Here is a 22,048-nt window from a genome sequence, read left to right on the forward strand (position 1 = left end):
AATATTTCTGTTAGCTCTGTGAAATTTGTTTTTGTTTGCTATGACGTCACCGAACGTTCTGCGAACATCGGACGCCATTTTGTGTCCGACTGTACTGCTTCGCTTGGTGTGAATATATTTGTAGACCGTGATCTGACGATACGGTAAACCGTACTCTCTCGCTAACATACGTGTCCATATATTTGGGCGTAGCTCTCTTGTTATATATAAAGCATCAAAATCTTATGTGCTAACAAGTAACAGTGATGTCAAGTATAGTGTGTCTGTGGGCGGTTTTCTACGTTCAATTAATATCAAACAATATTAAATATTGATGACCCCCCCGGAACGAGTGCATTATTTATAATATATTTCATAAGTTCATCAAGATTCGACAATAAAGCCCTATCGTATAATAATCTATTTGAGCTATAGAAATTTGTACATATTTACTTGAACTTTGGCTGTTGGTATAAATATTTACGGTCATATTTCCGTCGGAGAATTTTTACTACACTGCGTTCAATAAAGCCGCATTTTTTGCATTTCAACATTGGAATATCGACAGTCGCTACGTAATTTAATGTAAACATGCGCAAAGTCCTATTTCTCATAGGACTGAAATTAAATCATTCTGGTTAGGCTTTGCCTAATCAATTTATTAGACCCTGGGAGAGATGGTTGTTATGGGATTGTTATCTCGCTATGTCGAATTTCCATTAAACTTTGGGTACTTTTCCCGCATTCAACCTATATTTACCAGGTATGTTACATTTAATAGTGTTTACACACGTTTCATGAGCAGATTTGTGAGAGTTTTTCAATCTAATTTGATATTTAATATTTGCATTGACTGTATACTTACCTACACGAGTTCTGTAAATGAACTTCAGTTCATAATAATTCTTATGCAACCAGTGCAACTGAATGAGCATTTGATAGGACGCGATGCAGAAACTTCCAAATTTAAAACTTTCTGGTTTATAAACACTTGGTGTTTTAGCGGCCGGCTCTAACTTTTCTCAATTTCACCATCGTATTTCCATATTTCAGTTTCAGTGGCGCTGTGGGATCTTTTGTACAAAGGCCTCGCCAACGCTAAAAATAAGAAAATTTCTAATTATCAACTTAGAGTTTGGAAATGCAGTTTGCGCTGAAAATTCGCTGAAAGTTGATGCTTATTGAGAGCCTTGTTCGGAGCGGTAATGCTACTATTTCTCATCATAAATATCTTTTATTTTACAGATTGCTAGTTTATTTTAGCGCTGCTAGTTTGCGTCAGTAGCTATTTTGGTTCAAATCAAGAATTTTATTTTCGGACGTAACGAGACAAGTTGCGAGAAGCAACGCTAAAAGACAAAAACTTCGGACGAAAACCCGAAATTAACTGTTTGAACCATTTTGGTTGGAAACAATTTGGAATTTAACTCGGACCTTTACAACTGAGAAGATTTTTTATTGGAGAAACTTTTTCATTTGTCCGGATATACAGTTAATCCGGGCCGCTAAGTCGGCTACGATTTCGGACGATAATTTTGAACTACAAAAGGAATACTATTTTACACCAATACAAACTTTAAAACCCTATTTTGGACGCTAAAAGAGAGTTTTCGAACGCTTGGGAGTATGCAAGCTTATCTATTGGAATAGAGGACGTAGCGAACGATACATCTTACCATAAAGCACAATGTCCGAAATTACCAAGTATATATCCTACCTGCTCGTCCTCATAGCAATTGCAACTTCTGTACAAGGTAAGTTCTTCATAAAGTATTTTCTATTTATGTTACGAGATATTTTTCTCAAAATGAAGTCATGCGCACAAATCCCGAGCTCCTAATTCCAAAATGTGGGATTTAAGAAAAACACCACCCTCGACGTTTTTAAATAACAAATTAGTAATTATACAGCTGGGTTGAATCAGGGTCAGGGTTAGAAATGATTTGAAAAAAATGAACTTCCACCGGAATCTGCATACCAAACACTAATGTTTGAGCGTTGGCCGGGGCTTTGTACAAAAGTTCCAAGAAATGTTCCAGTGTCCTGAAAATATAGTTTTATGTTTGGGGACACAATTTGCCCAAAATTTTGTGGTTCGACAATTGTCACCGCCGCCATGCAACGACGCGATCATGAATAGTCTTCAGTAGTAGGCCAGGTGGTTTACCACAAGAATCATTGTTGTATAACAATCCATCAATGTGGTTGTGATATCATAAACGTAATCGGCATTCCATCTTATGTTTGCACAAAGGGAGTTTCATGTGTGTCTAAAAATCGTTAAGGATTTGGTTTTTGCTGTAATTTTAAGCTTCAAAAATCTCCAAAAGTCCCAATTTTATGAAATTACTATGCCACGCCCATGTATGTTTTATCCAATCATGAACGAATCAATTTATCATTAAATTACTACTGATTTGTTACGAAATTGCTTTTGAGACAAGAAGAGAATTTGCGTCATTACATCCAATTGTGGTGCGTCGTAGTCACGTACAGTTCTTTACTTTGCGTAATTGAATAACGCACATCGTACGTTATATTGACGTAAACATACCATCGTCGTCAATGATCATTTGAAACACTAGAGGTATGAAAATCATTGCTCAAAAGTATTCTAACATCAAAGAATTCACGCCGCGGGAATAACAAGTTTTGCTTTGGGGCAAAAATATATATAGATCGGAGTTTAATGGCGTTATTTGGGCATTTCGCTTCGAACAAAGGCCATATACAAGCAGCCATTGATGTCTGAGGATATGTAATAAGCCACTATCATCGAGGACCGGAGTCTCTTCAGTGGGAGAGGCCAATACTCACCGCATTAACTATGACGCACTAAAATGGGCGCGTGTTCACTAAACGCCGAAAGTACTTCTAATTGGCGTGGCACAAACATTTTTGCATATGTTATTCCTTACTCCCACCGGGTTACGTAATTCAAAAATTACGTCACTGCGACGTCACAATCACGTCATAGAGCTTGCTAAAAAAATGTACGATCACCCGAAAAGGCATCTCCGCCGACGATAACGAACTCGCTAACGCGAGCGATCTTTCATAGATCGGGATCGTTACGACAACGACCAGGTAAGGGTTAGGCAATAATTTCAGGTACAAATACTACGGGAGTTACTTGGCTAGTCTCCGAGCTCGTAATAGAACTAAAATAGGGAAATTTAGAATAAAATTATGGCCTAACTTGGTACATATACTACGATCCGGTGTCCGCCATCTTGGTTCACATACTTCGGGAGTACCGATCATCTTATAAAACCGACTGAACATAACACGTGGCCTCATCCCGACCTCACCGCGGACATAAGTCAACTCACTAACTTATTTGCTGAGGTTCTCGTTCTATTTTTAGTTAAAACAGATTTACTGTTTACTTTGCTTTGATGTCTTCTGAGCGAGGATTTCCGTATTCCGGGTTGAAAGTTCACGCTGGGGTCGTGGAACTCAAAAAATTTACAAAAATCGTCGTAGTCGTCGTAAATTTACAAATACGTGTAGTCGGACCTCGGGGCACAGCGCGATTGCAGAGAGTTCACAGATACAGTGATAATTATATTAAATAAGTATATTTATTATTCAACTAATGAAAGGGCAAGAAATGCCTAAATAAAAATAAGCCTGTCATCCCCAAAATAGTAGATGCTTATACGGAACTTTTTTCGAATAAAGAGATGAAAACGACGCACAGGCCAACGCCTTATGAAAATGTCACCGCAGTTGGTTATCAAGGATGGACCATTACTATTTATTTCGCTAACTCATCAAAAATGTATTTGGGTTGTGATAGATTTATAGGTCATGGGCGATAAAAAGTTATAAATAGACGTCCGAAGTCGTATAGCATAGAAAGGACAATATTGAATTTGCCTATTGTACGTTTGTAACTAAATTATACAGACTTCCTAGCACCTTAAACATTATTTTTAATTCAGTCTGGACACATTTGAACTCATTAATAAAAGAACGAGAATATCAGTCGGTGACCGAAGCCTTATCGAACGAAACTGCGGTTTCGAATCATGATTCTATAGTGACACCGCGTGTCCTATCACTAATTAAATAATAATTCGCTAATTATACGACGTAATTCATCCAAAATAGGCTTCGATAGGCTTCTGGTCCGAGATATGATGAATGCACATGCAAAATTTGGAGCAGATTCAACCTCGCCTTCGTGAGATATCGCGTTCATCTAACAGACAAACAAACAGACAGACAGACAGACAGACAGACAGACAAATACCTATCAACATACTTACCGATCTTAAGATCGATAAGTAACAAGTCTTCGCATTAACTTGATTGCACTTGATTGGCAGTTTTCGCGTAGCAGGTTTAAAATCAGACTTGCTGCCCAATTGCCCTCTATGTATGTGCCATTTTAAATGTCGATTGGGACTACGCATTAATCTCTAACTTGCTGTCTATATGGTAGCCTAAGAGCACTGCATGAAGAAGGCCATTTAAATGGCGATTGGCGTTATGTATTCATTCCTAACCTGCTGTCTACATGGCAGTCCAACAGCCCTGCACGGTTGAGGTCAAATAGCTCGAAATGATCCTTTTATAAAAACTGTGGGGGTAAGTGACTACTTGACCAGGGCTTTGCTCAGAGCAAACACCGCAAAATTTTTCACTTTGTAGTTATTTCGGTTGAACTTTCCGGCTGAGTAAAGGGAAAATTGAACGAATGCATCAAAGTCGGTGAAAACGTCGGGATTCTTTGATCTTTGTTTTTTGTTTGTTGCGTCATATCGATCGTAATTGTTTAGTCACAAACAAAACTTCTGCGTTTCCGAGTTCCCAATTCGTTTTGAAGTTCTCACTTATGTGGCGATTTAGTCATATCAACCATGGGCCAATGAAAGGTCTCTTCAAAACTTTGTTATTACATTTTTATTAACAATAAAATTCTATAATTTTATTTTTTGACTGAATTCGTGAACTGTTTGCCAAACAAAAGACAAAATACACTTTCGTCCGGTTAGCGGACTTTGATGTCTGTCTGACTCAGCTGCGACCAATTATACTAATTTAAAACCTCTGGATGAATAACCCCGGAAAAGGGTCAAATGACGTCCTAATTGAGTAAATGAATATTTTCCCGCCCTTTCTCAAATTTTTTATTTTTCACAATTAAATTTTTATATTTTTTTTCGGCTATATTCCTAAAATTTTGAATATAAAATCTGAAAATTTGGAGCAAAACCCCGAGAAAGATGTGAATTGCAGTTTGCAAAATTTAATTTTGTTTTAATTCCCCACAACTCTTTTATTTTTTCAATAGACCTGTTGTTCTTAACCTGTCTTAGTACGTTTCATTCACCCTTATTTCTCTCTCGCAAAAACTTTGTTCTCGCTCTCTCGCAAAGCTGGCTTCCCGATATTTTACCCGCCTTATATTCCGCGTTAAACGTTAATCACCTATTTCACACCCTAGAAACTGTCAGAATCACGTTTCTATTCAAATGGTAGCAGCTAAGTCAACGATTTCTTAACGAATATGTATAGACTAAATCTGGGTTGGGCACTGGGGCGGTACGGTAGGCCGGTACGAAGCTATTGTCCTATGTTAGCACACGTGGTTCTCTAACCACAAATATTTTGAATTGTCGTGTTATCAATACCTAAGTCGTTCAAAACATGTTGTTCGCGATGTCCATAAGGTGACTATTTTAGTCAAGTTATTAATTCGCGCAAATTGTCTGTGCGATATCCACTGATGCGTCTGTATTTCGGAATTAATGTATTTATTCCAGTCCGGCCTATGTGTATGTGTAGGTCAGGATTAGGCCATAATTTTATTTCAATTTTTCTTATTTTAGTTCTATTTCGAGTTCGGGGACTGTCTGTGTTAGCCAAGTGAATATTCCTCTACCCATAGGTTTCAGTCCCATCACACAACTCGATGTAAAGTAGGCTAACAAAATTAGTTACCTCCATACTTGTACACACACTTCTGGAGCGCCCTGTTTTTTGTGGTCACCCTGTGAATACTCACGAATTGTCCATAATACCACTACAAGCACGTTCGACGCTTCTGAAACGTGCACTACGTAACCAAAACTGTATTGTTTTTAAGCCACTCCTAACCCACACACACAGTAGCAGATGACGTCTGGTTTCCTCACATTGGGGGCGGGGTAATCCATCACTCAGTTTGATTGACGTTTTGTGTATTTAATTCTATTTTTAGAACCTGGCTACATTGTGGAATTATTGCCGACCATTTTTGAAATGAACCATTCGTTTGGCTCTGGCCCGTATGCAGTGGTCCCCAACCTTTTTTGATGCCTATGGACTAAATTCCGGGCGCTTTCGGTCATGTCAGAATCAAAATTTCCCAAACTTAAGCTTGCATATTTTCGACTTTTATTTTTTCATAATTGCGCCCCTTGCGTGCATTTGTCGTAACATGCCTTCGTGATAACAGGAAATCGCCCGTCTGAAACAGAGGCCGCTTGTCTCGTTTTTTAGCTTGATTTGGCATCGCAAAATTGCAATATCGTTCCTTATAATCAACTTTTAGCGTTTTATAGTATATATCTGCCAAACTATGATGAACTAGAAGTGTTCTCGATTAAAATTTAAACGAAAATTTTAAATTTTACTCAAAATACGATAAATTTACTTTTTTCCTGATAGTAAACTTTTATACCTGTCGCAGTTTTTGCAAACAATGCTCTCGCTGTCCGAGTGTATTCACAACAAACAAACCACCGACACTGGACAATTCTCAATACATGTACAACCAATATCGGACAATGGTCAGCTGTGGGTGCCCACGATTTTGGAAACACAAGTTACCTTTGTTGAACAAGCGATTTGAAATTCCTGACGTTCTGTGTCTTTTTATGCCGGGTTTTTCTCTAAGCAAGGGTCCTAAGCCAACATTTAAAAGTAGAAGGCTTCTCTTTATATGAACGTTTCGACCACTCAAATAAAGGCGCTCCGTAAGCATTCGTACCAAGATAACGCACAACCTGAACAACCCTAACCTGGTACACATACTATGTTCAGGTTGTGCGCCATCTTGGTACGAATACTTCGGGAGCGCCCTAGGTTTCTCTCACGGATCCCTGGCGCTCTGTATGGAGCACTTTGCGTACCTATGGCACCTTTGCTAACCTGTCTTAGATATCATAGAGTGCTTATACAAAATCTTATTCAGTGTTAGCATCTTTTATAAAAGGCAACGTGAATACAACAAATAATCGTTTTAACGTATTTCTCCCGGTATATCAATAACTTCACGTGTTATTAGGACATAAATCCATGATGGTAGGCGAACAAGCCGCCTTTGTTTTTATAGAAATACTTGGAATTCCTGACACGTTTCGCACTTCAAGACTTTAGCATGTATTAGTGTGTTACAGAAGTTATCATTTTCCAGTATGCGTGCCCCCTTACAAAGGCTCTCAATAATAGTGTCCTTTGAGCTTATACGAAAAAAAAAGTTTCAGCCATTTATTTTATACGCCACGATACACGATTTCATATGAATTACTTCGATTGAATACAGTCATCGCGAATGATTCTTACAGAGAGTCTTTGCTTGTGGCCCCCAGAGGATCGCTCAATGGCCCTGTAAGGGGGTCTGGGGCCCAGTTTGAAAAACCTCAGTAAGTTGTAAACGAATTGGTTTGTTTAAAATCTTTAGAACAAGCGTTTGAGCCGAGATACATTTAACACATTGATTCCGGGTCAAATCAAATTTTTGTTAACTTCCGGGTTTTACTTCCGGGTTCAAATTAATTTGTTATTCAAACTCAACACTACACATCTAACCATAATTTAAATTATTAATTTATCTTCCTTTTTTCAGGTGAATGCATAGAAGACGGGACAAGACATAAGGTATGGTTACTTAGTTTATTCGTAAGGCATGGATTACATGAACGCTTCGTCTCAAGTTTACCAAGAACATTTCAGAAAATGTTAATTATTTCGCTATAAAATGAATTTCGTAGAATTTGAATATAGCAGGTTAAAGACTAAGTATGGTTCAAAATCCGGTAACATTTGACCAAATAAGACGTGTAAATAAGGATCAATTTTTCGTACGATATTTATATCATATCTGATATGTCGCAAATTAATGTTTAAAGTTCTCAGATAGTTTGACAGACAGACAGCTTGCTTGGATGAAATATGAGTTGTGTGTCAGGAAATTTGTTATACTCTATGATAAGATTTTGCATGACAACCAATAGGACGTACCAGTAATTGATATTTATGATGTGTAGGATTTATGACATTGTGGGTTTTGGATATTATCCGTTTATATATTTTGCTTACAATTTAAAGTGTTAAGTGTCAGGCTGTCTGTCAATGTATGTTTCTCGGATTTATTCTTCTATGGAGTTGGAATCAGGCAGAATTGCTCAGTCAGCTGTTTTTTATCAATCATAAAAAATATACATCTTACTGGTATGCTTATAGTATTATTAAGATTAATAACAGGCAGAGAGGAAACATTTTACTGGATCACCGATTCAAGCCTTATTGTTTACTCACCTTATTGTACATTTGTCTGCATTTAGAGTCAAACATTGTAACTCCTAGCCACTAACAATAGCTCTTAATTTTTGTGTAAGCAGATATTCTGGCATTCAGGGCAGGATTCGAGTGTATTTTTTATAGAAAAAAATTTGAAGGAGAAAAAACTTTTAGTCTTTTTGTTGTTGATTCTCTTTGATTTCAGCTTCAAAGCCTTGATTTCAAGTGCTTCATCTCAAATTTGCGACAGAAGGTGTCATTTTTCAGTAAAATTGCATTTTACAAATGTTTTGTCGAAAATTTGAAGTGCGGGGATTAAATTTTGGGTTGAATTACAAACCATGGCACATGTTGAGCGTCATTTTGTGACAAGATTGCCCTACTGGGTTAAAAGCTTCCAAAATGCAAGTTTTTTGTATTTATTTAAAAACAAATTTTATTGGAGTCAAGGTCACACAGAGAACCTCAATGTCAAACCGACCGTATACTAATAACGTAACCAAAATATTTGCTTCTAACTGAATGAATACATTTACTAGAGCTTCTTAAATAAATTAAAATCCAATGGCTAACTTGATAATTATATATAAATATATTGCTAATCATGGCGGAGGCATAGACACCTGACTTTCGTACTGGTAAGAGAAATAAAGTACCGGTCACACGAAAGATTTTTACGCAAATTACTCTAGTCTCTAATCAATCGAGCGTGGAGGCTTGTATACCGAGCCCTCTTCTGAGTAAAATTGTGAAATATGCCACAAAAACTCCAGGTAGTACAGAGATATATTAATTCTCGTAGTTTTAGCATTTACAAGATGTAATATTAATTACATATATTTTGGCGTTACTGTAAAATTCTAGATATTTTCCTTAATTTTTAAAAGTGAGTCTGGCTCTGGTTTCAGAAGGTGGTTAAGGGTTGATGGTGTGCGGTATCGGGTTCACAGTAATAGTCACATTACGACCACAGAATATGTAATTAGTTAGCGACTTGTAATATTATAGTGTTTTTGAAACGTTGGGGTTTTCTCCCATCAAAGTGGAGTTTGAGGATTTTTTATTATTATTTTTGTACTTTGAGTTCTTACCTACTGTATGATTAAACAAGGCAAAGGCGAGATAATAAAGAATATACATTGCCTTTCATGGATAATGCGTTATAATTATTTAATGGGGCTTATAACGTTGTTTTATGTACCAAGACTATGATATTTCTCGTTATATGCTCAAATGCTTCCACCCGTTATGAGGACGTATTCTATTACTAAATATATAATTCTGGGATTTGTTAGAAAATTGATAATATTTACTATTTATTCAGTTCTTTGCAATGATTAGTTAAAAATGATCTTGAGACGTCCCAGCAGGGACAATATACCATAAAATGATTGACGTTTTTTCAACAAGTGTACATCAAACGCGCCCGACCTGACAATACGTACCTCGATGCAACCGAACAGAGAGGACGACTCTCCGGACTGTCACACTAACAACTCGTAACTTTTCTTTTTTTCACGACGAACGTACACGCCATATATTGTAGTCGTTTGTGCAATAGTACACATTACGACGCAATATGAACTCTCACAATTCTCACGCAACGAACTCATAACTTTCCCATCGTACCCACACGCCATATAGCGTGATGCATTGTCAAGGTTGAAATGCGGTACAGATCAGATTCCAACTTTCAACACTGCGGTTTCGAAAACATCGAATCGTTCTGTCATGGAAAGATGAATAATGCGCTATTCGTTTTTCTGTAAAATAAACTTGAATTTAGCTGTAATAAAACATTCGTTTAACGTTTAAAAGCAAACCAGAACATATCATCCCAGTTCTATCGTATCAGCTTTGCCCAAAAACGAGTTTCCTTCACTTCTGAGTGAGTGCTCATTACATTACTCCGAGATGAGCCTCCTCTACTTTTAAGTGAGTGAACGCCAGTAACTTCGCTCAGAGATAAGTCTCATTTAGTTATAAGTGATTTTTAAAAACAATGTATCGGTTTATTGCCAATTTTATTACTCCTGTAGTATGCGAACCAAGATGGCGGACAGCGAAATGTAGTACGTGTACCAGGTTAGAGTAAGGCCATAATTTTATTCCAGTTTTCCTTATTTTAGTTCTATAGACTAGCCAATTGATTAGCCCGTAGTATTTGTACCTGAAATTATGTCACATTCCGGTGTTCACCATCTTGGTTCGCATACTACAGGGGTACCAGCAATTTAAACTTAGACCATGGTCACAGTCTCCCACATCTCATGACTCTGGGTAAAAACCGAAGTCATGGAAAAATGAAATTTCAATGACCTTGTAATATTATACGCTTGTGAAATATTTCGTGGCTTTTTGTTTCTCATAAAAATGACAGCTATGCTACAGAACTGTTGTCAGTGAAACCGCAGAAAAAAATACGAATAGAATTCATAACCATAACATTAAACATGAAATGCCCAAGTTTCCAATGAAGCATCAATCAGGTGTGTGACATAGACGAAATGTCGAAATGTCGATGATAAACGAAGTATTGGCCCGACGAAGGTAATACAGTAGGCTAAAATTTCGACTGCCACAGACCTCATTTGAAGCAAAACTAAAAAAAAACAAGTGTATCTCAACGTCCCCTTGAATTACTGAAAGAGAAGATGTGGGTCATACAGTATTGCCTTAATTAACTAGCCCTGTGGGTGCTTGCAAGTTCTCTATAGTCTATTTTCTTTTGAATGAATAGTTTGCCTCGTACTATTTTGTGTCGGCAATCGCTTATAGCCATCCATTAGTAGTATACCTGCTTTTACGTTACCTTACATCATCGAGCACATATAAAGACTTGCAACCTGGTGTACATGACTTGTTTACCCGCCACTCGTCTCATATTGCAAGTGTGTAGGGGCAATGTTTTGCCACCACCCCCTTAGAAATGCATTTTCAGCAGTCAATTGCACTTTCTTAAACTAACAAACCTGCAACATGATCTTCTGTCGCGACATCACGTTTGGTGATTAATTCAGGGTGGTTCCAGTGACCACGGTTTTGGTTTACAGTGCGTGTGGTCGCGTTTAGGCTGGGGTCACCATATTTAAAAACGCAAAATTCCGGACAGTGCATTACTATTTTCATGACCTCGTAGTAAAAAATATGCGCACGGTACGAAATAACAATGTTCTGTATTAGCAGTGTGCACAGTACGATAGCAGATGCAGTAAAATTCCGGATTCCGGACTTTTGAGCATTTTTTAAATTCTTCCCGGACCCAAAATTTAACCCTAAATACCGGACATGTCCGGAATTTTCCGGACGATATGGCAACCCTAGTTTAGGCACCGGGTTTAGGCCTATGATGGTTTTGATAACTTATTGTTAAAAATTGATTGATTTCCCCTTCAACTAATGGACCAATCAGTTTCGGACTTTTCTTTTTCTATGATTGGTAATTTTATTTTATTTCTTCGACGGGCCAGATATTTCACCTGAAATTTTGATGTTTTATTTAAATTGTGGGGATTGGGGGACGTCGTGCCTGTTCACAAGGTGGCCGAATAAAAACCAAAATCTATGCCATTTCAAACATATTATGGAGAGAACATAACTTTTGTGTGCGGCGTCTCAGATTACTGACATTTTGGGGTTCAATCATGCACAAACAGAAGCTGAACTTTTACATATATTATACGTGAACAGAAAGGTATTGAATTACAGGCATCAGCTGAAGGCGGGCGTAAACGAACCGATCCAAAATCAAATATTCGTTTCGTTTACGTTCGCTACTTGTATACGTCTGAAAAGACTTGTGAATTTTTGTATAAGTAATCGGAGCAATTTATGGGTTGCATTTTTTAAGCAATGATATGTCCTGACTCCTGGGTTCGATTAACTTTAACTATTAATACCAAATATCAAAGAAGCAACCCCTATTCGGTTAATAATAAAATTGCAATAAATAAACGAATAGCTCGCAGAGACCCTAGGTATCTTTCACTGAGCAATGGTAATCCGTATGAGCACTTTTAGAACCTATGTTCTGGAGAGAACTTTATTCGGCGCTCCGTAGTATTCGGACCAAGATGACGCACAACCTGCTAACCCCAACCTGATACAAATACTATGTTCAGGTTGGTATGAATACTACAAGAGCACCCTTCTGTACAAAGCGTCCTAAATCACAGAAAATTTCCTTTGCATTCGAAGAAATTTTCGAATAATAATCTCTTGTTTTAGAATCAATGATGTGTCCTGGGTTCGAATAATCTCAACTAATATAACAAAATACCAAAGCAGCGACCACTATTTTTTCTATAATAAACACCGGTATTTCATTATAAGTGATGTCTACGTAGAATATAAAATTAAGTCCGGAATTTGTTCAACAACTGGCGTCTTTCAGCTTCTTCGTTTATTTACTCAGTTCGCCACAAGCACGTCGTAACAACATAAAGCTGTAATTTGAGAGCCGCCGGTACCGCTGTGAAGTAGAAAAAAATCAGAAATTTTGGTATAAATTTTGAGGTAATTGAGACAAATTTGTTAACTTTAAATCGTTATTTCTCACAACAGTAAGAATTTTGGTTGCCTTTTATCAAAACCATCTAAAGTTTGAGAAATTTCTATAAAAATACCATCGTGGGTGTAGTGCAAGTAAGATTAGTCTAATAACTATGAATTTATAGTATATTTTACGCATTTTTATATATTTTGTGAAGGAGTGTACAACGCCATAGGCCGGTTACGTCGGCGCCACTGACTCCAGGTTTAGCGACGTAAATTTAGTTTTGTATTGAATGAAATATCTATTGGGCCATTATTATTTATGTCTGACGTATGTAGATTCGCTTTTGTGGCGAGGTATTCACAAATTAGCATTCTGAAGGGCAGGAATGTCTGAAGTGAATGAAATATTTGAATACATTTGAAATTAGGGGTATCTTAATACTGAATGCTAGATTTTAGGGAATTTTGCAGGCAATGCCGATACCTTGTTGCATACCTTAAGATCACCTTTATACAAAAAACTATGGTATCATTTTGCAATACAATAAAAACTTCCTTTTTTTGGAACAAAAATTAAATTTTTCAAACTTTTAGAGTAGATTATTTATTTGTGTTATAGTTGAGAAGCACGTCCGAAAATGAAATAAGTGTTTGTAAATTGATATATAAAATAACTAATACATGCATAAAACACTTTTTTTTGCGCTGTGTTGCATAACCTTTCCTTTTTGTATGTAATTTAATAACTGGGTCAAGTTTCGCTGATGTATATTTGTTCAGCGGCTCTTAAGAAGTAAATCCATTCTTAGGATCATCCGTAGAAAGACTTTGCCAATTTCCCTTCTGTGATTTTAATTACTAAACTTCTTAAGTAGGATTACCTGAAATTGAAAGGCTGAGAGCGCTTGGAATCTATAAAACAAATAGTTTTTCTTGGTATAGCTTATATAGCTTGAAAACTAGTTAATTGAACAGCAGTAAATATATTCACTTTTGTTCGTCGACCCTGGCCTGCAAATATCAAAGCCCAAACTGGCCGAGTCTGACTTGAAAAGCCGAAACTGGCCATGAATCTGACTATAATAACGTTAGAAATCTGACTTTGTAGAGGCAGAACATTATTATTAGTTGATATACATTTTCAACTAGGATATGGGATATGTGGCAGAGGGTGACCGTACATTTGAACCCACGTACATTTGAACCCATGTGTACATCCGCGGGTTCAATATATATGCGGGTGCTGAAACCCATGGGTTAGGGTTAGTATGGGTTCAAATATCCGCAAAACAAAAAAAATTCCATAGGTGCAATAGTATACAGGTGCAATTGTCGTGGGTTCAAATGTACATGTGTTCAAATGTACGGGAACCGTGGCAGAGTAACATTTCGCAAAAAATATAAAGCTAATCCTTATCTATAGTAAGCTCTGTGATTTTGTCAGACCAGAAAATGTTATATGTATTCTATTTCAGCACCATAACTTAATCACAATGCGTTTTCATTCAAAGTGAAACATATTATCTTTTGAAAAAGTGAAAGTACATTCTAATACGCCGTAGTGAATGGACGGCACATTCTGCATTAGACGTCTCTGTATATCTCGCATAAATTGCCTGCAGAATTTTTCATTTTATTTTTTTTGCACTAGTGAGACTTTTTGAAATTATTCAATGCATGAACCGTCCGCGAGTTCATTTCTCTAACGCGTTATCAAACAGAAACGAATATTTTACGTAAACAAAAAGATATAAAATAACAGGCATCAGCTGAAAGCGAGCGTAAACGAAACGATACAAAATCGAATAATCGTTTCGTTTATGTTCGCTACTTTTACACAGTTTCGTTTACGTCTGAAAAGATTTGTGTAATCTGAATATCCGATTTCTATGTTTTCAAACACCGATAAAAATATGGGAGGGCAAGCTGCCAACGGATGGTACAGGATAACAGAAATGTAGAAAAACTATAAACAAAGGCTGATCGAATATCCTCCAATGACCAGTCAAATAGGCTCCTCCAATAAGGGTCTACGCGACAGAGGGAAACTGTGGATTATTTGAGTTCACTGAATTGGCAGCATTTATTCTTTAAAATTTTTTTGTCATCTTTTGCACTAAACTAAGCCTTATTCAAAAATGTGAGATTCATAAAATAAAAAATACAACCCGAGCTACGTTTAAATATAACAAATTAGTAATTATCCACGCCATAAGAAATTACATCGGTGATATATCCGTTAGTACATCGAAATTCAATAAAGTTTTTTTACAGAAATAGGGTAACTGAACAGTTTGGCTATGAAATTTGCAATTTTGCCCGGATATCTTCGTTGATTTCAAATTTCACGTAAATATCCTGGGAAATTGAAATATGGTATTACTTTCACCATTGTTCCCCTAACTATAGCAAAGACAAAATTGATTTGAATGAAATTGAAAATAATACAAATTGAAGAAATCCAAAATTCAAATTAATATCGTAGACAACACAAGATAGGGTGAAAATTGCGCTATTCTTTTTTAAATCACTCGCAGTTACAGAACAAAGCAAAATTGTTTAATTGTTTATCTAGTCAACCCAACCGCATGTTTCAATAGTTTGATGTTGTGAAGAGAGCAAAGTAGAAACTAGGCCAACACTTCATATCTCGAGTATATGGCGGGATTAATTATGACAAAATATCGATAAACATAGATTTAGATGAGTGGATTGTATGACGTGGACAATGACGGATGGATTGAATCATTCATAAATTAGTTTTAGCGCGAACGTTTTTTTTTCAGAACATTTTGAATTTTTGTCTGCTTTATGAAATAGGATTGGATTTGCCAATATTTGTTATATTTTATTACGACGCTTTTTTAAGTCTTTACGTAACATCCAGACCTATTGAAAGTAAAGAGCTTCGAGGGGAAAAACTAAATTGTCATTTCATATTTATTTGCGTTCTTCACATTTCGCTTTGCTAACGTGGTTTTTACTACTGGGAAATAAACATTGGTTCAGTTCAGATTCAGAGTTAAATTCATAATTTATAAAATTTTCCGATTAATTTGTTATTCCAAGTCATTATTTAAGTGCTCAATGAATATTTTCACTTATAAACTAATTCAAAACTTTGTTCCCAAAAATACAGTATCTTAAAACGGTTTCTTTACATTTGAACCCACATACTTTTAAACCCTTGACAATTGTACCTGCATACTCTTGCACCTATGGAAATTACGGAAAAGTCTTAGGGATATTTGAACCCATACTAACCCTAACCCATGGGTTTTAGCACCCGCGTATAGATTGAACCCGCGGATATACACATGGGTTCAAATGTCCGTGGGTTCAAATGTACGGTCACCATTTAAAACATATCAACTCACTGATTGTTTATTAATGGCTTCTTGTTAAGAGCCATGTTCTGAGTTTAAGTATAACACACCTCATAATGTGTTTCCTGGACTACCGTATTGCACCACTTTAGTATCCCTAGGTAACCCCTCGAAGTGTTGACATAAATTCTTGTGTAGACTAAAATACATTTATGACGTTGCACGAGCCGCTTATGACAACAAAATTGTAAATATATAACACTTTGTTTGGTAACAATGGAATTACTAGGTTGTATTGATATGTCATAATGCGTTTTGAAAACCGCAGATGTTAATACCAGAAATGTCGAGAACCGCAATCCATACATTGCCATATCGCTAAAATCACAAAGCCATTATTCCAAAAATCATTTGCGGGGACTGAATAGCGAGCACATGGCCATGGGTGTCAGTTGAGTACAAATCCGAGCCATTTTATTTAGATCATCCGAGTCACTTCGATACTTTGATTAATAATTCACAAATCAAATAGAAAGAATTTCCCCCGACCCTTGACCCCAGAAAAATTCTTCATACACTTGACTATTGCAAAGTATCTGAGCGACTGAAAAAATTGCCATTATTACGTCATCGTTTACGTTTTGCTGACTGGTCATTGTTACATGATTAAACAAGAAAATCGATGCTCAGAGACACATTTATAGTCATATTTTTCTCACTACATCATCCTTGCATTATGATACACATATGAATTCACCAGCGCAAATGTTTAGGGGAATAATAATTAGTTAGCCCGCAGAAACCCGATCAATAATTTACAGTCGTGATTCGCATATTTCTGGCATCCCTCTACCAATGTGAAAATTTGATAACACCAAAAATTTGGAAATTCAACAACACTCGTTTATGGATGTTTCCCCGAGCATCGATTTCCTTGTTTTTTTCTGTAACAATGACCAATCAGCAAAATATAAAGATGGCGCGACAACGGCCGCTCAGACAGATATTATTAAAGCATGTTGTAAACATTGCCTCGTTTGCGCGGTTTTTCGAGGTATTTGTCAGTTTTCAGTTGTGTTTACAAAAATTAGTCGTAAATGAAGTAATTTAATTGCATAAGCTTTCAAAATGTAATAGTCGGGGAAACATCCATAGTTACCCGAGAACTTCATTCATGCTGTCTATGGCAACTTCAAAATAACTAGGACATAACCGGCGTGTTCAACCCGCAAATATTTCAAGAGTCGCTAAGTGCTGTAACTAGCAGATGTTTGTATGTTGGGTCACCTGGGTTCATATTTATTCGAGGAATTTGAAATTCTAGCGGTCATAGATTTGATTTTGAAATGTTAAGTGATAACATAACATGTACACGCTGAGTGATGTAAATAAAAGTGGCTTAGGTGGGTTCCTATTATAATTATCTCAAAGGTTATTCGATGATTAATTTCGATTTTAATAATCTAAATTAAAGTATTTTGCAGTAAAATCGTGGAATTAAGTACCAAGTGAATTGACTTGAATCATATAAACGAAATGAATCGCCAGTGTGTCTTAACTCAGAAATTGACTTTGGGATCGACTTGACTCGACACTCCGACGGCACCTGACTCGACTTGACAGGCCACTCGGGGTTTAGAAACTATTACCTAACACTGGCCGAATTCTCACAAAACTTTTTTTTAAATGTGATCGAATCCATCTTTCTGTATGCTGTCTTCAATTTAAAAAGAATGTCATCTTCTGATTATGACAACACATTCCCACTTTATATTTGAGTGTTACGTAATAATCACAATCGGCACACGACCTCACACTCTTAACAAGAATCACTTAGTTGTCGTTTTTGGATGCCACGGTGTCGCGATGAATCTTGTTCTACGGTGAAGACAAATGACCTGGATTAGTCGATATTGAAACACGGATTAGTCTTGTCATCACATATTAATCACACCTATAGATTCGGACAGGGGTGGGCAGAGTTTTTTTCGCAATGGATCACATTCAGAAAATCCTTTTTTTGCAAAGGGCGTATGTGGCGTAACATTTGCTGTTCCCATTTGCCATAATAATGACGAACTTAATGGTCGCTAATATTAATGGACTGAAGATGAAAAAAGCATAAATGTCATTTGAGCAATCCATAGTTAATATCTTGAATGAATTTGAAAATGAATCTAAATTTTGTATGTAGTTGTAAATAATTTTCACAACTTTCTCCTAAAGCAGGGAGCCGCACAAAATACCACATCTTGTCCGGGGCCATATTAGTTGAGTACGAGTCATTCCATGTAAATGTCTCAATACACTTCAAGTCTATGATAAATGGGGACTCGAGTCCATCTTGAGTAGTCGAGTCAATGAATCAATCCTCCCCAAAACCAGTTTCCAGAAATCAAATTTGACAAAAACACTCTTTATTACAAAATTTTGCTTTGGGTTTTTGTAGTAAAACGAACAATACAAAACTGCAGGCACTGAAGCGTATGTAGGGAAAGTGTGTTTTGTCTAATCTCCGTTCTACGCATATTTGAACGTGAATACAACACAACATCTGTGGGTGAAGTGGGGCTTCCAATACCGGCTCAAAATGTCTGAAACTTTGATAAAGTATGATAAAAATGCCAAAAATAATACAAGCTGGCCTCCTGTTTTGATATAGTCGTTTGTATTCTTATAGCGTGAGTTCGAACGCTGTATGTCGCCTACCAAAGAGGGATAACTGTCAGAAATTAGTGATATCCGTTGGGAATAGAAAATGCAACAATTATTACTACCGTTTTTCTATTTTATTACAAAACGACGTATACTATGCGTGGGCTTGTACTTTTATTATAAAAAAGTATTATAAAAATATACAAAATATTACAAGCTGGCCTTCTGTTTTGATATAGTTTTCGGGGACCTTCTGAAGTATTGGGGCATAGGGTTCAGGTTGTGCGACATCTTGGTGCGCATACTTCAGGAGTACCGTTTTCGGTGCTACTATAGCATGGGTTCTACCGCCATATGTCTCCTACTTAGGTAGGGTAACTGGTGGAAATAAGCAGTATCCATTAGTGGTTAAAAATGCACCGGTCATTGGTACCGTCTTCTCCTCTCTTACGAAACGAATTGCGCTATAGGTTGCCTTGTACAAAAATAGACAGTCAGTCAATCGCATGTCCAGCTGAGGAAGACAGATTTCTCCACGCGTGAATTGGAATTTGTAAACATTCAGATATGTCGTTTCAATTACGTCGGCCCTGTTGAGTGACATTGTGAAGCAAATTACGAGTCTTTACGCCGTGTGATATTGTGTGATGTTTGCCAAAGTAAAACCGGCGTGGCGAGTTGCTTGTTGGATATTAGGTGGACCTATGATCATTTTTATATACAATATGCATTTTTTACTGAGCGAGGGAGGAAAGAGAGTTAAATAATCAAAGGGAGGGGAAGGATTCATCAAAAAAAGGTTGAAAACCACTTTTCATAACATATACCCGTCATAATATACCAACACCATAAATCCCAATGACGTCATATACTCTGGTCTTAATACGGAATGTCCGTATAACTATTAATACTCACTTGTTTCTAAATAAAGCCGTGTCACATAAAGCAAGTTAGCGTATAACTCAACTCTATTCATTAACAGACCTCTAACTGGCCACTCCCGAGCTAATGTGGCGTTATTGGGTGTACGTGGCGGTATTTATGAATTCTGTTTATTATACGTTTACGTACGGGGGCGTGGTATAGGGTCGACAAAGGGCCACGGACGGTTTTGTGAAATAACTTTTTTGTATTTGATAATTATATTAGTTACAATTTTGTGTATCACTAAAAGAGAGTAAAGTCAATAAATCCCATTCCAAGCAATGAAACAAGGAAAACGGGTTTTATATTAAAAGTAAAAGCAATATCAGTTCTGTGTCTTGCATGGATGGCCTTCTTTCAACTGCACTGTGGTCACCTTGGTGGGACACGAAACCCCGGATGTGAACCACTAAGGTAGACAATGCCTGTACAGTGGCCTTTTTCGGAGTAAAGTTCATACAAAATACAGTATGGGTAAATGTCACTGAAATGCCGCCATTAAATGTTATCGAACAGCACTCTGACATATCACGATATTCGGCGACGCAATTTACAAAGCTGAATATATTTGAAAATAATGTTTAAAATACACAAAATGGCATTTATATAGAAGACCGATCGTCTTCTGCGGTGGTGCGACCCGCCCATCGCGATGGCGTCGCTTTGCCCACTCATTCAGTCATGTATTCTAGACAGTGTGGTTAGGAATCGACTTGCGGTTTCGGAAAAGAACACTGCGAACAAGGCTATGTACAAGAAGCCAATGTTGGGTAGAGATCAGGGGGAACTGGAGCTGTGAAAGTCGGGACGCCCCCATTGAAATGTAAAAAACATACATATTACATACCAATTTTTTGTAACTTGACAGGTTTTTAGACCCTCACGACTTTCCACGTTTTCCGTCCTCCGCTAGCTGCTACAATTTAAATCGGCAATTAGCAAATTTCAGAAACCCTACCTTTTCGAAAATTCCCTGTATATCCCAGTTAGAAGGGGCAACAATTTTTGGAAACCCAAGGTCGCTGGTATGACGTTTTTTTACCGAATTTATTACAACCAGGTGAGATGATGGACATGATATTTGAAACTGTGATTTTACAAAGCCCCCCTAAAAAAACACACCCGCGCCAACGCTCTAATTAACAAAATTAGTTATTATACGGTTCGGGTTTGGGTTAGGAATGCAGATTGTGCTGGTAAATCAAATTTTCAAATCATTCCTCTAGAATAATTTAAAATTTTGCAACGTGGCGGGATGTTTTTCTCAAATACGACATATTTACATTAGGCTTTGTACGAAAGATCTGAATAGCCAGGTCAACACTTTAACCCCTATAGACCACACGCTCAGTAAGAAGAAAAGAAATGAGAAATGTGTACCCAGTGGCTGGCTATCCCGCAAATTTCCTGACGTAATTTACAAATATCAAGGCGGACGCGAACGAAACGACTAATTTAGAAATGACTCCGTTACTAAATTATGACTGAAAACGGCCAAACTTACAATATTTGCCACGTAATCCCATTACGGCATTCAATACTACATTCGTTCCTCGCGCGAGCGGGAATTTTTTTGTTTATTCTATTGCGTAACAATTGTAATAATGGCTCTCGTATTGTTACGTAACGGCGTACCCATTCATGTGCTAATAATAACTAGGGTGAGGTCAATCGTGTATAGAGGTCACGAGTTATCGCGGTAACGTTCGACAGCTACTGTTCAATATTACTTTAATTATTAAGTGTGATTTTGGAAAGATTTTTCAAAAGAATTTGCTCAAAGCAAGAGGAAGGGATACCTGCAATTGTTACGTCATTATCACAGTTCTACCACGAGTATATAGAGTTTATCTGAATTCAGTATAGCAAGTTAAAAAGCCCACATATCTAACCATAAATCTGTGAATATAGGCTATTACTATTTTAAAAGCTCTTTTATTTCAGCTTGGCACGAATATGCCCGTATTTTGTTTGTACACCTTCCGCTCCGAACAAAGCTGTGTAAGCACCCACTTAGACCGGAATCTTAGTAGCAAGTCACAATACACTACCTTGCACGGAATACCTATATTATGTCTTCGAATTGTAGACATTACTATTTAAGCCTATAACGCTTTAATTTTCACATGGCACGAATATGCCTGCATCATTCA

General features: G+C 37.0%; 1 protein-coding gene across 2 annotated transcripts in view; it reads left to right on the top strand.

The window, feature by feature from the left end:
* Positions 1-1,255: 1,255 nt before the first annotated feature.
* LOC120347789 (extracellular matrix organizing protein FRAS1-like) overlaps positions 1,256-22,048 on the top strand; it is a 185,096-nt gene continuing 164,303 nt past the window's right edge. For both annotated transcript variants that reach the window (XM_039417879.2, XM_078118103.1), the window contains exons 1-2: positions 1,256-1,733; positions 7,820-7,851. In XM_039417879.2, coding sequence (XP_039273813.2) covers positions 1,667-1,733; positions 7,820-7,851 — 99 coding nt within the window. In that variant the 5' untranslated portion in view covers positions 1,256-1,666. The remainder of the gene's footprint in view (positions 1,734-7,819; positions 7,852-22,048) is intronic.

This window comes from Styela clava, chromosome 11 (genome assembly GCF_964204865.1).
Source record: "Styela clava chromosome 11, kaStyClav1.hap1.2, whole genome shotgun sequence".
Lineage (NCBI taxonomy): Eukaryota > Metazoa > Chordata > Ascidiacea > Stolidobranchia > Styelidae > Styela > Styela clava.